This window comes from Hipposideros armiger, unplaced genomic scaffold, assembly GCF_001890085.2.
Source record: "Hipposideros armiger isolate ML-2016 unplaced genomic scaffold, ASM189008v1 scaffold_235, whole genome shotgun sequence".
In the NCBI taxonomy this organism is placed as follows: Eukaryota; Metazoa; Chordata; class Mammalia; order Chiroptera; family Hipposideridae; genus Hipposideros; species Hipposideros armiger.
The window spans coordinates 1,214,079-1,233,104 of NW_017731585.1; the positions used below are offsets into that span (position 1 = coordinate 1,214,079).

At 48.7% G+C, this 19,026-nt stretch overlaps 1 protein-coding gene across 6 annotated transcripts in view; it reads left to right on the forward strand.

Annotated features, from left to right (window-relative positions):
- The first annotated feature begins 8,791 nt into the window (after window positions 1-8,791).
- Window positions 8,792-19,026, forward strand: part of OGDHL (oxoglutarate dehydrogenase L) — a 29,841-nt gene continuing 19,606 nt past the window's right edge. Inside the window, exons 1-7 of one of the 6 annotated variants that reach the window (XM_019655075.1) lie at window positions 8,861-8,941; window positions 9,136-9,207; window positions 11,247-11,319; window positions 12,795-12,996; window positions 14,758-14,928; window positions 18,334-18,436; window positions 18,824-18,939. In XM_019655075.1, the coding sequence (XP_019510620.1) occupies window positions 12,796-12,996; window positions 14,758-14,928; window positions 18,334-18,436; window positions 18,824-18,939 (591 nt within the window). In that variant the 5' untranslated portion in view covers window positions 8,861-8,941; window positions 9,136-9,207; window positions 11,247-11,319; window position 12,795. The other 5 variants (XM_019655076.1, XM_019655074.1, XM_019655079.1 and 2 more) reach the window with 5 other exon arrangements.

The window sequence follows — 19,026 nt, forward strand, 5'->3', positions numbered from 1 at the left end:
TACTTAAACTCTGAAGAGGCTCCACAGAGCTTTGAGGTCTCAAATGTCAGGTAGCATGTCAGAAGTCTCCGCTGGGCCAGGCTGAGGTACCCATTCTAACTCCAAGCCCTGACCTGAGCACTCCATGCCCCGCCACAGAGAACCCGCCTCCCTCACTTGCCCTCCAGGCCTTTGCCCACAACACCCCACTTTACTCCAACATCTGTTCCTTTCTTGTCCAGGAAGCCCTCCCTGATACATCTGTCCTAATCCCCGGTGCCCAAGAGGGCGAACTTGGGCTCAGGCTGTCTGGTCCTGCCTAGGAGGGACCCTATACCCAAGTATTCAGTTCTGTGTGAGCTATCAGGCTGCCTGTCTCCATTTTAAGGGAAACTCAAGCCCCTCTTAAGAGATAGTAGCTTTCTAACAGCGCAGGCCAAGTCTTCCCACATCAGGGGGGGAGGGGGGAGGCTGGACTGGATCTTCCCAGGATATTCCCTGATGGAGTTATTTAGGGGTGGGAGCGGGCCTGCCTCCCAGGCGCCCATTTCCACAATCGGTGGGCACCTGCCCGCCCTCCCCCCACCTGCACATGGCGCGGCACCCTCCAGCTCAGAGTCTGCTCTGTCCGGCACGACGTGCGGTTGATGGGTTGATGAGGCGCGTGCCCGCAATCATCTCCGTGCCCGTCTGGGAGCCACAAAAGAGGGGCCTTCTCGGCAAGGCGCGCTGGGTGGAGGTGGAGCGGGAAGGGTGAGAGGGGACGCGGGAATGCTGGAGGGGTCTTTTGTAGCCCTGACATTGGGTCCTAATCGGACCGAGGACTCTGGAGGCCGGAGCGCACTGCGGGGCATTCCTCCAGGGTGTAGAGGTAGGGGACCAAGCAGGCTCCAGAGAGCGCAGGTCCCGCGACTCGGCCCGCGTGCTTCTGGGTTCCTGCGTCGCGTTCCTCGACACACCCCGAGAGAGAGGGTCATACCAGTCCACCACCACCTTCCTTTGACCCCACCTGCCTTTGCAGCCTCCTCTCCCTTCTCTACCTCAAACAGGCAAGGTCGCTGCCCCGGCGCTTTCCCTCTTGCTGCTTCTGTCTGCGTTCGCCTAGTATACCGCCTGTAAAACTTTTCCTCGTGGTTCAGGACCCCTGCCCGAAGGCCCATTCTCACCCCACCCGAAGCTCCCGATTCCACTGACTGATATGAGCTGTCCCATCCGAGGCCAGCTCGCAGGCAGCGTCCAGGAGCTCGTCCGGAACACAGTGTTCACCTGCGGGATGCCTGTCTTGCTGAGTCCACACCCAGCGGGCACGACAGGAAAACGCCGCGGGTGGTGGTTCTGATGGGCTCTCTGCCCTCGCCAGATGCCCCGGGAGGGGACTGCCGCAGGCTCCTTAGAGGAAAGCTTCCCTCGCTGAAGAGCACCCAGAGGGGCAGAAGCCTGTTTGGGGGTCCAGGGCAGGGGCAGAGGGGCCTGCGGTGCAGCCGCCTGTGAGGGGCCCCGGCAGGTACCTGAGCCTGGAGGGAGAGCAACACCCTTCATTCTACTAACCCGGCTGTGAGCCCCGTGGTGGCTCGCTCTGGGAAGTGGGCTTACTCAGCTGCTGCAGGGGAGGAAGCTGCAGAGGGTTGGGGGCTGAACTTGCACCTGGATCCTGCTGCTCCAAACAGAAGCCCAAGTCACTGCAGGCTGCATGCCCACTCCACTTGGCCTGGGGCAGAGTCTAAAGTTCCAGCGGGAGTTGGAGATGCTGGGCAGCAGGGGTTCCATCTTTTGGATGAAAATCTCACCTGTCTCTGGAGATTGGGGCCCAGGCACAATGCTGGGCATAGGTGAGTCCTGTGGGACACAGCTTTGACTGTGAGGGAGCTTGTCAAAGTGCTTCTGGAAACTTCCGAATGAACTGATCACTCCAGGCCTATGACCTGGTTTCTGATACATCACAAGGTTATCAGAGGAAGCCTGTTCTCCACTTTGGGGCACGCATAGAAAAAATTTAATATGCCATAGGTCTTGGAACAATTTGTTTTTCTTAAGATGGTAAAAGTTCCCCCTTTAGTTTACTTTTGGGGTCATGAAATGTTCTAAAATGAATTGTGGTGATGGTTGCACAGCTCTGGGAATATGCTAAAAACTACTGAATTGTACATTTTAATGAATGAATTGTATGGTGTGTGAATTATATCTCAATAAAGCTCAACCCAGAGACAGAACCACACAAACATGCCCAACTGAGTTGTAACAAAGTATAGAACCAGTGTAGTGGAGGAAGGAGCCTTTTCCAGCAAATGGTGGTGGAGTAATTGGGCATCAGTAGGCAGAGAGAGAGAGAGAGAGAGAGAGAGGGAGAGAGAGAGAGCTCAAAAATATCTCAACCTGTGTCTCACCCCTTATACAAAAATTAACTCAAAATGGATAATGGGCTTACTTTTTGCAAAATGTTAAACTAGAAAACTTTTAGAAAAAAATAGAGAAGAAAATCTTCAGGATCTAGGGTTAGACAAAAAGTTCTTAGCCTGGAAACCAAAAGCCTGAGCCATAAAATGAAATTGATAAGTTGGACTTCATTAGAATGAAAAACTTTTGTTCAGTGTAAGACCTTATTAAGAGGATGCAAAGACAAGCAACAGACTGGGAGGAAATATTTATAAACCATATATCTGACCAAGCACTAGTATCTAGAATAAAGAACTTGTTAAATTCCCAGTAAAAAAATAAACAATCCAAATTGAAAAGGAGCTAAAAGATATGAAGAGACATTTCACCAACGAAGATATACAGATGTCAAACAAGCACATGAAGGGATGCTCATTAGCTATCCTAATGGGAAATGCTAATTAAAACCATAATGAGATATCACTACATACCTATAAGAATGGCTGAAATTTTAAAAATGGGGGAGGGGAGACAACACCAAATGTGGCTACAAAGGACAGCATGAATATCTTGGTTGTGATATTGTGCCAGAGACCAAGACCACCACCTTTTCGAGCTGTAAAGGAGAGGCTGGTGCAAGGCACGTTTTTTGGCTGTGTTTTTGCAAGGCTGACACAGCACCTCAGCATATGGAGGTAGTCGGGTACACTGGTAATAAAACATCCTGGGTCTGATACATTGGTTGTAACATTGGTTGCAAACATCCTGCAGCTGACACACGGAACATTCTCTGCCCAAGGCCATTTCCTCCCCTTCCTTGCCCCCGCATAAGCAAGGCTATATAAATAAATCACGGCTGCTAGACTGGGTCACTGTCCTCCCATCAGGAGACAGCTGTCCACCTAGCCCATCCCCCCTTTCAAATTTTTCTGTGTTTGTCCTTCTTCTTCCTCCATTGCCCCTACTCTGACCTGATCGACTGGCTGCGCTGGACGCGGCAATATTGTACTTGAGTTTTCCAAGATGTTACTACTGGGGAAACTGTACAGGGTACACATGATCTCTCTGTATTATTTCTTATGAATTGCAAGTGAAAATACAATAATCTCAAATAAGAATTTAATTTTAAAAATTTCCCCTTTCCATATCACTGATTTTAATGTTTGCTTTAAAACAACCATGTGCATAGATTGTTAAGAGTAATTTGAACATACCTTGAGATTGAATGGTCATAGACTGACTCTGAGCTATTGGGACCTGAATTAATAAACCTTTCCGTTATAGAAACCAATGCACCAAGCACCAGAAGGAGAAAGTTTGGAAAAGTGGTAGGTTGGACTTTCCTGGGGCAGAGGCTTATCTGGGGAAGAACTCAGGATCCAGGCCTCCTGGGTTATGCCCTCTCTAGAGGAGGGTGTGAAGCAGGTGAGAAAGCAGACTGGGGCATGGCAAGACTAAGAATGAGGAGGCAGGAGGCCAGTCCTCTGCATCTGGCTCTGTCCTGTGTCACTATACAAATACCAGAACCTTGATTGGCGCTCAGCTTCCCACTCCATTAAATGGGTGTTGGGACTAGAGCTGGGAGTCTCAGAGTTCTACTCTGGTATCTCTTCATTGATACACAGAGTGTCACTCTGCCTCCACCTATTCATTGTTTCTAAGTGACCTCTGCAAGTGACAGTTTCCTCGTCTCTTAAACAGTGTGAAGATGAAATGAGATGACACCTAAGGTGCTTAGCAACCTGGCACTCTGGTGACAGTGGCCATCCTGCCGGTAGCCAAGCAAGCAGTGTGTTCTGGTCAGAGGCCAGATGGAGAATGGCTCATATTGGAAGTGAAAAAAAATGTGCTGGAGGAAGTACCCCCAAAAGTATATCAATATACACTTGCAGTCAAGTTAAAATAAAGTTTATAAATATTTAATAACATGGGAAGTTATCCTGTTAAGTAAATCAAGTATTATCTCAACTGTGTATGTAAAAGATTCATTCTAAAGAATGAAGATAAAATCTGCCCTAAAGCTAACAGTACTTGCCTCTGGGGGATGACCTGTCCCTTTGATATTTCTCTTCAAAATAATTATATGAGATAGGAGAGAAAACGAACAACAAAAAAGTACCTATAAACAGACTTTAGTGGGGAGCTGTCTGAGAGGGTAAAGTGGGGTCACCCCTATGCTGCCTGAGGATAGGAACCCTAACCTAGGAGAAGTGGAAATTGAGGGAAAACCCTGAAGTCCTGAGTGGTCCTCAAATCAAGGACTGGGTCATTTGCTCAGGCTGCCATAACAAAGCACCGCAGACTAGGAGGATTAAACACTAGACATAGACATCTATTTCTTCACAGTTCTGGAGGCCAGAAGTCCAAGATCAAGGTGTCATCAGGATTGGTTTCTTTTGAGGCCTCTCTCCTTGGCTTACAGATGGCTGCCTTCTCCCTGTGTCCTCACATGGTCTGCCCTCTGTGTGTGTGGATGGGTGTCCAAATTTTCCCTTATAATACCCAGTGATTTTGGGTTAGGGCCCACTCTAAATACCATATTTTAACTTAATTACCTCTTTAAAGAGTTTATCTCCACATATGGTTACATTCTGATATACTGGGTGTTTGGACATCAACACATGAATTTGGGAGGACACAATTCAGCCCAAGAAGAGCATAAATTAACATATGGCTAAAGTGTCCGTAAACAAAGTTAAAAGACAAGTGACAGACTGGGAGAAATAAATATTTGTAACATTTATAATATATAAATTATTCTTATCCAGAATATATACAGAGTTTATGTAGTCAATAAGAAAAATATAAACTACCCAATAGAAAAATGGGCAAAGAACATGAATAGGAAGTTCACAGAAAAGGAATATAAAATAATCAACATATAAGAAGATTCTCAACTTCACTTACCAGTTTTATGCAAATTAGAACAAAACGAGGTTTTTTTCATCTATCAAATTGGCACAAATTAAAAAGACTGATAATAACAAGTCTTGGAAAGGATGTAAGGAAGTGGTCATTCTTGAATCCTAACAGGAAAGCATATCTATTAAAACCTAAAATATTCATATCTTTAACCCAGGGTTAAACTTCTAGGAATCAATGTTACCAAAGTTGCACATGTGCTAAAGGATCTATATGTAGGAGGACTTTTTTTCTCCTGTAAATTACCAAAAGAATGTAAATGTCCATTCAATGGGAGAGAAGTTAAATACAATCATTATACACATAAAGTGAATACAATACACCCATTAAAAAGAGTGAAGGGCTCCTACATGTACTGAGATTACAGTAAAGATCTTCATGACAAGGAGAAAAAAAGAAGCAAATTGCAGAACTATATTCTAGTGGATCCATTTAATGTTTTTATAAGTGTATATTTACAAAGTAGATATAGGTAAATACACAGACAGTTTTGTGAAGATGTTCACCAACTGGCCAGTAGTTATCTCTGGAAAGGGACAAAGGTGAAGTTGGGGCAGATGGAAGGGGGACTTTTCACCTTTTGCTCTGTATCCTGTATTATTTAAATTCTGTACAACTAGAATAAATACAACCTTGGTGTTCTGACATATACACGCAGAAAATAAAAGTGTCTGCTCCTTGAAGACCTTTTGCAGATCTTCACAGTCACTGCCTCAAGTATTCTGTCTTCAGAGAGTGGCAGCCACCTTCACAGGAGCCTTGATTGCCCCCAATGTTTGCTTTAATCAGTGTCATTAGCTGAGTGTCAATTAGGCTCAAAAGTCTGGCAGCCCTGCAGGCTCCCACAACAGTGGGTTTTGTCCTTGGCTGCCATGCCCAGCCCCTTCAGTGACTCAGCTTCCCTCCAACTGTTGTGGCCCTCTCTCTCCATCCATGGACATGTTTCCTTTCATGACTCTGAAAACCACTGTGGGTAAACGAGAGTCCCTGGAACCTCTTGATTTGCTAGCGTCTTGTTCCTGTCTGCTGCTTCGTGTCACACTCTTCATCTTTCTCAAGTGGCTCATTGGGGGCTCCAACTAGCAAACTTATCTGTCATTTTCCCTAACCTGCATCTCCTCCTGTTTTCCAGCTCACTGATAGTTTCCACTATCCCCCAAAGTCACTAAGCCTAGAAATCTGTGAGTCATCACTGTCTACTCTGCCTGTTCAGCCACTAAACCCTGCACAGCTGATTCCTAAATGTCTCTCAAAGCAGTCTCCTTCCCCTAATTTTCCTGCCAGTGTATTATTGCCTCTCATCTGGGTATATTTTCTCTCTAACCTTTTACCACTCTGTCCTCCCTCCCGTTGCCAGAGGAAGCTTTCTAAAAAGCAACTCTGACCATGTCTATCACAGTTTAAAATGTTGCTGGTGTCCCATGGCCTACTGGATAGAGTCCAGACCCCTTAACATGGTATACAAAACTGGGTCTCACCTGTCCTAGGCTACCAGTCCCCTATACACATCCAGGCAGTTCCCATTCCCCTTGCCCTTCATACAACTCTGCCTTTGCATATGGTGCTTTCCTGCTGGAGGTCTTCAGTGTACTTGTGTTGATTCCCTCCCCCACCCCTCCACCCCAGCATTCACTCCTATTTCTTGTGGTACCAGCATCCCACAAACCACCTACTTTGCTTCTCAATCCATGTGTGTTTCAGATGGGTAGTTCCAGACCCCTTCACCTCACTTCAGGCCAAGGCAGATCATTTAGCTTCTCTTCTGGAATTTGAATTTTGAACATCATAAAAGCCTTGAAGAGACAATCCATTTCTGGCTCCACCCTGCTTCCTGAGACTACTTCTTCAGTTTACCTCTGATTCTGTGAGTTGTGCTATAGATAACCTTCGTATCAACTCCTTTTTGGCGTAAGCCAGCCAGGTAATTTTCTTGTGCTTTTAATCAAAGAACTCCCAATGAACACCACCCTTCTGCTTCAGAGAAACACTTTACTTATCCTTTGGGATCCACATTAAGTATCACTTTACTCATTCATTTATTCATTCAACAAATATTTATTGAAAACATACCATGAGTTGGTCAGTATGCTGGGGATATAATTGTACGTTAAACAAGTTCTTGGCCATATGAATTAAAAAATATCTCCAAATAAACAACTTTGGGGTGGGGCTTTAGGTGCAGAGGGTAGAATCAATCATATTCCTCCATTCATGGCACCCTATCGGTATTGGTATGGGTAACCAATTAATTACCTCTACATCCCCAAGCCTCCCCCCCTCCACATAGGCAACCATATTAATGTGTTTGATATGTATTTGAATGTTTTCTTGTGAAATGTATATTGTAGTTTTGTGGGTATGTGCTTTTAATTAACACAAAGAGTTTTACATTACATATTTCTTTTGCTTTCTTAATTTACTTCATTAAGCATGGTTGTATGATTGAAGTATTTGAGATGAGACAAAGGGCCTTAGAAGCAAATATAAGGATTTTGGTTTGTACTTGGAGTGAAATAGGAGGTTATTTGAGGGTTTTGAGCAGAGGGGCAACGTGATTTGAATCAGTATTTTACAAGGAAAACTATCTGTTGTGTTTAGATTAAAATTCAGGGGTGCAAGTGTGGAAGAAGGAGGCCAGTTAGGGGGCTGTTGCAATAATCCTTGGGAGAGTTGATGGTGGTTTGAACCACAGACATATGTTCCTACATGAGGAACACCTGTATATAAATGAGAACAAAACCCTAGAGAAATACAACAGGGAACCCCCAAACAAAGAACATGAGATGCGTATCATTGATAATCAGAGAAATGCAGATGAAAACAATAATATGACATCGCATCTGTGATTCTGGCAAATATTAGAAATCTGGACACTGTCAACTGTTGGCTGAGATATGAGGACTCAAAAATCCTCTTTCACTGTTTATGGGAATGTAGAATGGAGCGGCAATGTGACAGGGCTGAGTCAAGTTAAGTACTGTATACACATACCCATGACCCAGCAATTCAGCTCCTAGTTATATACATATTCCAGAGAAATTTCCACACGCGTTCATGGGTGAACGTGTAGGAAGATGTTTATTGCAGTATTGTTTGTGGCAACAGAGAAATGAAGGCAGCCTAGATATTCATCACTGGGACAATGGATGGGTAAAATGTTTATCAGGCTTTATGATAAGTAATTTATATGCCTTATCTTTTCTTCAAGACAGCCCTAAGACAGTGGGACTTTCAATAGCATCCCGTTTTACGGACAATAAAACGGAAACTATTCTCTCATATATACAAACAGCTGCTTATTTTCTGGTACACTCTCCTTAGTGTTCGGACGAGGACACTGGGGGTCCAGGACTCAGCAGCCTGCCAGGTCTCCCAGCCGTACAGGGTTGCCCAGCCCTGAGGTCTGTCGGATCTTCCCTCTTCAGGCACGGGCGGCCTCGGCCTGGGCCGTCAGCACCGCGGACAGCGCCAGCGGGGTGGCAGGGGCGGGGTATGGCGTCCATAGAGACGTCACGTCGCGCAGTCTCCCAGGCGCGCGCTCAAGAGCGGCCAGCGCCGCCGCGTCACGTGACCCAGGTAATTTGCACTGCGCGCCGCGCACCCCAGGCGCGCATACCCCTGACTGCAGCCTCGGGACCACGCTGCCGCGCCGAACCCCACTGGCCGGGTGAGCGCGGCAGCCCCTCCCCTCCGGGTCCTTGCGCCTCTTCTCTTGCCTTCTTGGGGTATTCCCCTCTGCTCCCGGTTCCCGGGGCCTGGGGCGCCGCTGCCCACAGTTTGAGCGGGTCCCTGCCGGGGAAGGCGGGATGGGGAGTGAGCGTGACCTTGGCTCCGCCCTTGCCTGGCCGCGGCCTCCCATAGGACCCCCAGCCCTTCGTCCAGGTCCGACCATGCGACTGCAAGTGTTCCGCGTAAAGGAGCGACGCACTAACGGTGGGGTTTCAGGCATCACCTGGGGTTCTCCATCCCGAAAACTACAGACTGTCCACCCAGCCTTATGTGGCCTGCTGCTTGCTCGTCACCCCCTCATAAGGGCTGGGGCTGAGGAGAGCCGCGTTGGGAATGGGGAGGGGCCAGCGTTCTGTGCCTTGCGGGACCTGCGGGCAGCTTCAAAGTCTCAGGACCTTGTGGGGGCAGAGCCATTATAAACGGTTTTAACCACTGTCTCCGCTCACAGACAGGGAAACTGAGACCCTGAGAGTGGCAAGACTGGCCTGAGGTCATAGCCAGCCTGGGAAGTGCTTCTCCCACTCCCAGGGAGATGTGGGAGGAGGGGAGATGGGATAACCCAGAGGTCCCAAAAGGGTGCATTGGGCATTAACCGACCCCAAGGCCTCCCCTCTGATACCTCTCCACCACACCACGGACTGGCCTTGCAGCCCTTCCCCACGCATTCCTTAGGATATTGGAACAGGCCCCATCTGCCTTTGCACTTTGCTCACCTCTGGGCTTTAGCTCAGGCCCTTCATCTCTGCCAAGTAAATAAGCATACCTCCTCCCTATCCTGCTTCCCACTTTGGAGTCGGCCTCTCCGGCCTTTGCTTGGGTTAAGCAAACTAGAGTTGGGGTTTATTCCTGAGAAAAGCCCACCCAGTTCTCCGAATGTGGGGACTGATAATCTGAGTCCAGGCTCTGCTGCTGCCCAGCTTCAAGGTCTTGGGGAGGGCCCTTCCCCTCTTGGGATCTCTAGTATTTTTTTTCTACAGTGGGTATATCACAGAGCAGTCCTCCCCAGGGAAGCCCAGACAGGGCCTTGTGTGTGTGGGAGAATTAGTGGCCAGGGATGTCTGTGGTTGTTATGGTTCTGGGAATGTGGGTGGGGATGATACTGACTTTGTCCCTTGAGAGGAGATCCCCAAGAGCTGCCCAGCCTGGTAGTGCACTGGGGGCTGGGCTGTGTAGGGCTGCGCAGGGTGCCTGACTCTGACTCTTTCTTGCAGCCCTTCGCCTGTATAGGTAGCACCTGGAGGGGCTAGCTGGGGCTCTGACTCCAGATACTGAGGTTGTCTTTGTCCCCAGCCCTCCAGGGCTCCTAGGTCCTCAAGCCCTGCTGAGATGGGGGCAGGGGTGGTTGGCTGACTGACCTCCTGCCAGGGTGGGTGAAGTCCACAGCAGTGTCCCGTGGCTGCCCCAGACAGTTGAGTGTTTATAAAACATAATGTTCCAGCACTGAGCCAGGCTGGACACAGCCAAGCTTTGTTACTGTCCTCCTGAGCTGTCCCATTGCCCTGTGGGGGTGGGGTCAGTGCAGCAAGAGAGCAGCTCTGACTGCAGCCGCTGGAAAGTGCATTGTCTAGATGAAATCTGGGTTTATATCTTGACTTCACAGTGAGGAGGGTGCAGGCTCTGGAACCACACAGAGCCCTATCACTCACCAGCTTAGCCTCTCTGTGCCTCAGTTTCCCTGTTTATAAAATGGGGCTAATTGAAGTACCTGCCTCATGAGATTGTTGAGAGGGTTAAATGAGCATAGTGCCTGTCCCAGAATCAGGGCTCACTTTGTGCCTTTATGTTTATTCTCACGATGGATGGTCTTGGTGTCTGGTTTCCCTTGCCTTAGAATGGGAGTGGTAGAACTTCAAGGGTTGTTTAGATTCTCCTGATATCCCAGGCCAGTAGCTCCTAGGCCCAGTGGCCATCTGGGCCAGAGCAGCCCTGTATTTGCTCAGGCCTCAGGGCTGGTCAGAGGTAGAGCAGGGGTTGGGATCCCGGCCCTCTGATCCCAGAGCCCATGCCTCGAGCCCCCACCCTGCTCCTAGAGAGATGCTGCTCCAGGAAGAGCCAGTCCCTAGTGGCACTCGCTGTAGGGCCTGGCATCACTGGCGGTGGGATTGGGCATGGGGTCCAAAGCTTCAGGGGCTGAGCGTGTGGGAAGGAAGCTTGGGGCACTTGGGGCTCAGGTTTGAGCTGAACCTACCTCCTTCCTTTCTTCACTGGAATATATTTTTGCGTTTTAATTTTCCTCTGTTCAGACTTGCTGCTGGTTGCCTGAGGAGGCCACTTTCCCTTGCTTGAGGAGACCATCCCCCCTTCCCTTTGCCTCATGTGAGTTTGGAAGGAGAGAGGGAGGGGACATGCTGGGAAGGCTGTGCCCTGTCTTGCCTTGGGGCCTGACCCTGTGCAGAAGGCCCAGCCAGATGGTTTGGTGACTTGGTTGAGCTGATGGAATGAGCATACCAGGCCCCAGGTGCTTTGGCTCAGGCCCAGGCCCAGACAGGACTGGGGAGCCAGTTAGGCCCCAGAAGGCACATTTTCTGTGACTGAATTGTACAAGGGGAAGCCCCTTCTGCCCGCATCGTCTCTGGTGGGGTGCCTCTGGTACTGTCGCCCACTCACAGGCTGGCATTCTCTGGGCAGAAGAGTGTTAGCAAGTATCAGGGGGAAGCTGCTCTGTGTCCCTGAGGCAGTGTTAGGCAGGGACAGAGGAGGGGCTCTGCTCACAGATGCGGTGGTAGGGCTGGGGGAACAGAGGTCCTGTTCACATCCTGTGTAGTTTGAGGTGGCAGGGCCTGGGGGCAGCAGGAACCTGAGTGTGCCCTCAGCCTGCCTGGATATAGGGCCCTGGGGGCTCTCCAGGATTAGAGGTGGCTCTTAGAACTCCTGTCCCCTGGAAGAAGCTCCCCACTATTACTCAGGAATTTTCCCTGGGAAAGGGCAGGTGACATAATGGGGGTGAGATGAACTCCAGGTTCTTGTCCCTCTCCAGTCTGGGTAAATTTCCAGCCTGTATGTACCCACTGAGCTGTTAGCTGTCCTGAGTGACGTTGGTGCTGAGTGTAAGCTCTGGCAGGGTATGGAGGCCAGAGTGGCTTCAACCAAGAGCTGGGCAGGAGGCCTGCCTTCTGGTCTACCCTCTAGTGGTCCCTATGCCCTTCCCTTCTCTGATCCTCAGTCCTCCCTGCTGTGAAGTGGGGCAGTTGAGGCCCATGTCATTGGCCTTCTGGCCTGGGAGGGTGCTCTGGGTCAGAACTGCAGGGAGATGAGGTCAGAGACCCAGCTGTGTCATGGCCTCCTGAGATAGTGCAACTTAGCTAGGTTCCTTCTTCGGGCTTTTTCCTGACTGGGCATGGTGCACCCAGCCTCTGGAGGACTCTCCTGTCCAAGTTCCAGGGTGGTCAGCTGCGTGGCTTACTCCTTATTGGGGGTTCTGAATGCATGTGCCCTGTGACTCTCTGAGTGGGCTTCAGGACTTGGGCTGGGTGCTGCCCTGAGGTAGGGCCTGGGTTGTACTTGTCTCTGTACCAGGCTTTGGGGAAAGGCAGGGAGGGAGCTGGGATGGGTGGGGCACAGCAGGACTGGGGCTCAGAGTGCCAAAAGCTATTGATGGTGTTGGGATCTCCCACTAGATAGTGAGCCCAGTAGGGCTGGCCACCTGTCCCCTTCTTTGCATCGTCACTGCCTTGCTCAGGGCCACCTGCCTAGTAGGACTATAAATGCCAGATGCGTGAAGGATTGGCTGCCAGAGCCTCCTTTTGTCCTGGTCCTGTGGTTTAGGCCTCTCTCCCATTGCCCATGTCCAGAATGAGTCAGCTGAGAATGCTGCCATCCCGGTTGGGGGCACAGGCTGTAAGGCTTCTGGCCCCACGTGACGTCCAGATGTTCAGCTGGCGCAGCAGATCTGGGCCACCGACCACGTTCCCAAGCAGCAGAGGTGGAGGCGGCTCTAGTTACATGGAGGAGATGTACTTCGCTTGGCTGGAAAACCCCCAGAGTGTCCACAAGGTTGGCACCCCCACCCTGCTGTATGGGAGGGAAGCTCCTGGGACTGGGCTGTTGTGGCAGGGGTGTGGTGGGGTGTGGTGGGGGTGTGGTGGAACTTGCCAGCTGTGTGACCTTGGGCAGGTTTCTTTGTCTTTCAGGTCCTCCGTCGTTCCTGTGTGTGAAAGAGCCTTGTCCTCATGTTGGGTGGGGAAAGTCTGTTGCTTTCCTGTTGCTGAACCAACCAGTGGGTGGTGGGCTGGCCTGAGAAGTCCTGACAATTCCCTGCTCAGCCACACCTGGTCTGAGACCTGCCCCTGCCCCCTTTGTTAAGCTGTGCTGTCTCCAGATGGCCTCTTGTTATGTAGTTAGGTACATAGTATTTATGTATGTATTGAACTGAGAAAATAAATATCTGCTGATGGCAATCAATCAATCAATCAATCAATCAATCAAATGACAGGGAGAAAGTGAAAAGTGAAGGTGCTCCCTCCTTTTCACTCACACTCACATGATCCCAAAACAGATTGTATGGGGTTAGTAAAAAGGCTCCCTCCTAATCCATCTATCTGCTCAGCTTCCACATGTCTGTCCTCCAGTTTATTCTTAACTTCTGTATCCTTTCAGGGCATTTCTTTAGGTAAACTTATTGCAAACACAACTCTAGATTTCCCCTTTATACAAAAGTAACATGTAACATACACTGTTGTGCTCTGGCTTTTTTCACTTTAGCATGTATCTCCAAGATCTTTCCACGTTGGTATGTCAGGAGCCTTGTTGTTCTTTATCTCCAGTTGCATAATATTCCATTGTATGAATGCACCACACCTGTGCCCGTTGCCAGACATCTGGCTCGGTTCCATTCTCTGGCTGTCACATTCAGTGCTGCAGTGCACAATCTTGTGTGTTCTCATCTTGTACATGTATAGCTACCTATAGGATAAATTCTCCAAGGTGGAACTGGTGGGTCAGAGAGCGCCTGTGTATATAATATTGATGGGTTTTGCCAAGTTGCTTTCCACAGGTCTTGTGCCACCTTGTTCTCCCCAGTGCCGTGAGAGGAAAGCCCTTTGTGTTGTGCCAGAACATGGCAGTGCTTGTGCATATGCACGTCTGCTGTTTGCTTTATAGATAGTAGCACACCATAACCCTCTGCTTTGTTCACTTTACGGTATATGTTGGTGATAGTCCACATCCATGATAATAAATGTGCCTTATTTTTTGTAAAGATTGCATAATCTTCCAGAATTTAAATCTATCATCATTTATTTAACCAATTTCCTGTTGATCTCCACTTAGATTGTTTTTATGTTGTCATTTTTATAAACAGTCCCGTAGGGAACATCCTTCTATGTACATCTAAGCATACCTTTACAAGTACATCTGTAGAATAAATTACGAGCATCAGAATTGCTAGTTTAAAAGATACATGCATTGAAAATGTTGAGGGCCTGCCTGCCAAATTGCCCTGCACAAAGGCCTCCTCCAGCCCACTGTGTGTGAGGGGGGCATGTTACCCACAGTGATAGAAGCCCCTTTCATACCTGAAGCCCCTGGGTCACAAGTTATAGCCTCCCGAAAACCTCTACCAAGCTGGGTCCTGGAGAGATCTTGGTTCTGGGTTAGGGGCCTGGATTAGATTTGAGGGGTCCTCTTGGCATGGTCCTGGGAAGGCTCTGAGAGCTATGATGGTGGAGGAACACTCAATACCCTATGGGGCCCCAGTCAGGGCCACCCCTCGCTCCTCCCAGGTCCTGACCTGGCCATTTTCTTGATTCTGCCTAGTCCTGGGACAGCTTCTTCCGGAAAGCCAGTGAGGAAGCGTCTTGTGGCCCTGCTCAGCCACTGTCCCCCTCTGTTGTCCCTGAGAGCAGGCCAGCAGTCTCAAGCCGGACCAAGAGCAGCAAGTTGGTGGAGGACCACCTGGCTGTACAGTCCCTGATCCGGGCCTACCAGGTGAGCAGTGGGGAGGGCACAGGCTGTGAGGTTGGACCGACTCCTGGGGCGTGGCAGGTGCTAACAGGAAGCGCACGCGCTCAGCTCCAGTGTCATCTCCTCAGAGAGCCCTTCTCCAAGCCCTCTGTGGGGTGGCTCGCGCTTCTGCCACTCTTTGTCACATTACCATGTCACTTACACCACCGTCATCTTTTCTGTGTGTAGTCTTCTCATGGAGTGTGGCCTGTCACACACACTGTGGCCCAGTACCTAGAGGCGGGCTTAGTGAATAATCAGTTTCAGTAAATGTTGAATAAAAGTTGAGTAGATTGACCCTTTTTAATGTCTGTTTTCTTCTCTTGACTGAGCATTCCAAGAGGACAGGGACTCATATACAGAAGGGACTTAATTAGGGTTTATGGAACGAGTAAATAGTTCAGTCAATACGTCTCCCCCCACCAGCTGCTCTGTTCTGGAAGCTTAGGCTCTTCCTTGTGGGTCCCCAGGCTGGGCCCCTGCTTTACCCAAGAATCCTGATGATGTTGCATATCCTTGGTCTTGACCAAACAGGACTAATGGGAGGGCTGCTCTGAGTGTTCACTCCAAAACAAGCGTAGTCGTTGGGATTTTTCTGGTAATTAGTGGTAGAAGATATTTCTTAAGACAAAGTTATCTTACTGACATGTGGAAGGCAGGGCAAGGGCATCCCGCGGCCTCTGGCTTAGACTCCATGGGAGGAAGCAGCACGCGGCTGCGGGAACCACGGTGGGGGTGGGCCTTAGCAAATGGAAGAGGCGCTCGGTGTGGGCTGGCAGCGGCACTCCTGTGCCCCAGCGGTGCTGGGGTGGAGGCTGATTGGTGAGCAGGACTGGGCTCCCTGGCTGGCCTGAGCACTCAGGGATTGTGGGCTCCCCGGGGGGGGGGGCAAATAGCAGTAGTTATAATTATGTTTCTCTTGGCTGGCTGAAAGAAGCAGAAAATGATCTTAACCATTGACTTTGAAAACAAAGAACAAAGAATATAAAAACTCTGTGTTGTATACAGGGTAACAATTCAGAGTGCTGCCTAAGGGCCTTATATTCTAAGCACTGGTTCCCAGCTCTTCAGCTGCCAGTTATTTCTTTAACTAGTCAAGACTAAACTCTAGAGAGGCCTTCTAGCATGGTAGTCTCTGGATTCAGGCATGTTACTCTGTATCTGCCTAGTAAAAATCCACCAAAGGTTGTGCCTGATGGTGAACGCATTCTGGGGGCTGCAGCCCCTCACAGGCCAGTAGGAGGCAGAGTTCTGGAGTTTGAGTCATTTGCACACAGTCCTACTCCCCCACCCCCCCAATTTATTATTATGGACATTTTCAAACATGAAAGGTAAAAGAATTGTGTAGTGAACCCCCACACCCATCAACACAGGGACTGTCTTGATTTATTTATTACCCACCTCCCGCTCCCACCTCTGGCTCTCCCTACTGGCCACTGGTTATTTTGAAACACATCCTGAGTGTGGATTTTGCTAATTACATTCCCATGGTGTCACTTCATCTGTCCCTTTGTCCCATGTAATTTCTGTAAATTGGGAACTAGATCTAGAAACTTTATTCAATATAGATTCGATTTTTTTGTTGTTGTTCTAAAATCAGCTTCCCGGTGGTGATGGCCCTTCATCAGTTAGCAGCTATAGATGGTTACTTTCTGGATATATTAATTCCTCAGGGGTGGTAAAAATGGTGACATTCTAATTCTGTCTTTCTTTGTTTATTACCTGAAATAATTCTATCAGGAGAAACTTCCTTTTGTCAACTCCATTTATCCTGAGGTACAAATTGTATAGGAAAGGCAGGATCAATGCTTGATTTTTCCTTTTATTGATGAATTTTAAAATTATGAGGTGATTCCCTAGCATCCTTCAAAGATGGCCAGTGAAGGTTTATCTCTTTTTTTTTTTTTTTTGAAAGCTAATGAGAGTTTCTTTGAGCCAAACTGATGACAATTGCTGGGAAGCAAAATCTCAGCGGATTGAGAAAAGGCTCCTATCTTTTTTTTTTTGTATGATACAAATGCATGAATTTATACGTATTTGATGAGGTTCAATCTGCTGTACATATTATCCTTATCCTTGCTCAGGCTGTGTCCTTGTTCCCAGCCCCAGCTGTGTTTGAGCCCCACTTTGATATCTGGTAGGACACGACGCTCCGAGCTTATCCTGTACATTTTTGCTTCGTCCTGGGACCGGCCAGTTCTCCAAGGAGGGCTGGCAGTCGTCACTGCTGTTGGTTGGTTTGGTCATGCCTTCTGGGCCCTTTCAGTGGTTAAAGCCTGGAAGTACTTTTTTTTTTTTTTAAGATAACATGCTTTGTGGGTTTATATTGATACTTCTATGAGTATATGTGTGAAATGTGAGACTTCAGATTTATCCTTGACCTCATCAATCTTATCTCACCATCTCCTTTTAAAGATGCCAAAAATAGAGGTTCTCCAAGGTAGCAATATAGTGACTTATTTGATTTTCCTACAACCCACGCACAACAGTCTCAGAATGCAATTCTAATGCTACCACTGCTGATTGGTAATAGAAATGAGTTGATGAATTTTCCCCTGAATAGGAACTTCCCCTGCAGTTCTGTCTGCTTTAGGGAATATTCTATTAGTCAGTTGGAATAGTTCCTCTCCATGTGTCATGCCACCAAATGGATGCATTAATTCATTTGTTTCATTTTACTTTCAATTTTAAAACTTAATTTTGTTTTATAGTGATATAAAATATTTACAAGATTCCAAAGACAAATCTTCAAAGCAAGATATTCTTAAAAGTCTAGCTTCTAGCCCTGCCACTCTACCCTATTTTGTCCTTTCCCCATAGATAATTTTTCATATTTTATGGTTTTCTTAATTTACAATTTATTCTTCTAATGCATATATTTATTTGTATGTATACAAATAAATGCAAATGCATATATTTACTTGTAGCCCCCCTTTCATAGACAATGGTGTTTTTCCACACACACTTTTCTATAATTTATTTGTGGAGACTACCTCATAGCAGCCAATAGGGATTCTCTTCATTTCTTTCAGCAGCTCTAGTACCCCGCTGCAAGGATTTCCCATATCCATATGCCAGTCTCCTGTTGATAGACACTTGGGAAGTTTCTAGAATTTTGCAATTCCTAGTAGACTGTAGTGACTACTTTTGTGTATGCATCCATCCCTGTTTTTAAAAGTTTCATGTACTTTTAAACAGAGTTGAGCTCCTGCCACCTCAGTGGCCATGGTGGGACCTTACAGGCACCTGTGCAGTGGCTGGGTGCTAGAGACATGTGGAAACTTGAGATTCTGAAGTGGGAGGTGAGGGGCCGGGGCCCCGAACTTCACACTTGCTGCGGTCTGTCCAGCTGCATCCTAGCCCTGTGCTGACCTTTTCCCGTTCTCCCAGATCCGGGGCCACCATGTGGCCCAGCTGGACCCCCTGGGCATCCTGGATGCAGACCTGGACTCCTTTGTGCCCTCAGACTTAATCACAACCATTGATAAATTGGGTGAGTGTCAGTACCCTTTCCTAGTGCCCTGGTGACTCCAGAGCCAGCTGGTGCCTGTGCCCAGTGAGGGGTCCTGAGACAGCAGTGCCTCTGGTACTGGGGCCCAATGAGCAGCCCAGGAGGCTTTTTTTCTGACCCGTGCCCATCTACTGCATGTGTCTCTGTGAGGGATGTCTTCCCATCTTCCCTAGCTGGTGCACCAGGCTCAGCAAGCTTGAGAGACTTGTCCCGGCCCACTGCCTTGAGGTGGCGGCAAGCTGGGAGGGTCTGGAGCTGGCAGGAAGGTGCTGGGGGGTCTGGTGGGAGGCCTGGACATACTGCTTCTGCCCACCTGGGCCCCTCTCTCCCCTTCCCTGCCACCTGGGCTCTTCGTGTGTGCCTCCCCAGCCTTCTATGACCTGCGGGAGTCTGACCTTGATAAGGAGTTTCAGTTGCCCACGACCACCTTCATCGGGGGCTCTGAAAACACCCTCTCTCTGCGGGAGATCATTCGGCGCCTGGAGGTGAGCATGGGCAGGTGTGTCAGCATGCCTGCTGGAGCTCTCTGGAGCCTGCCAGAGGGAGGGAGGAGCTGCCTTTTCTGTTCCAGA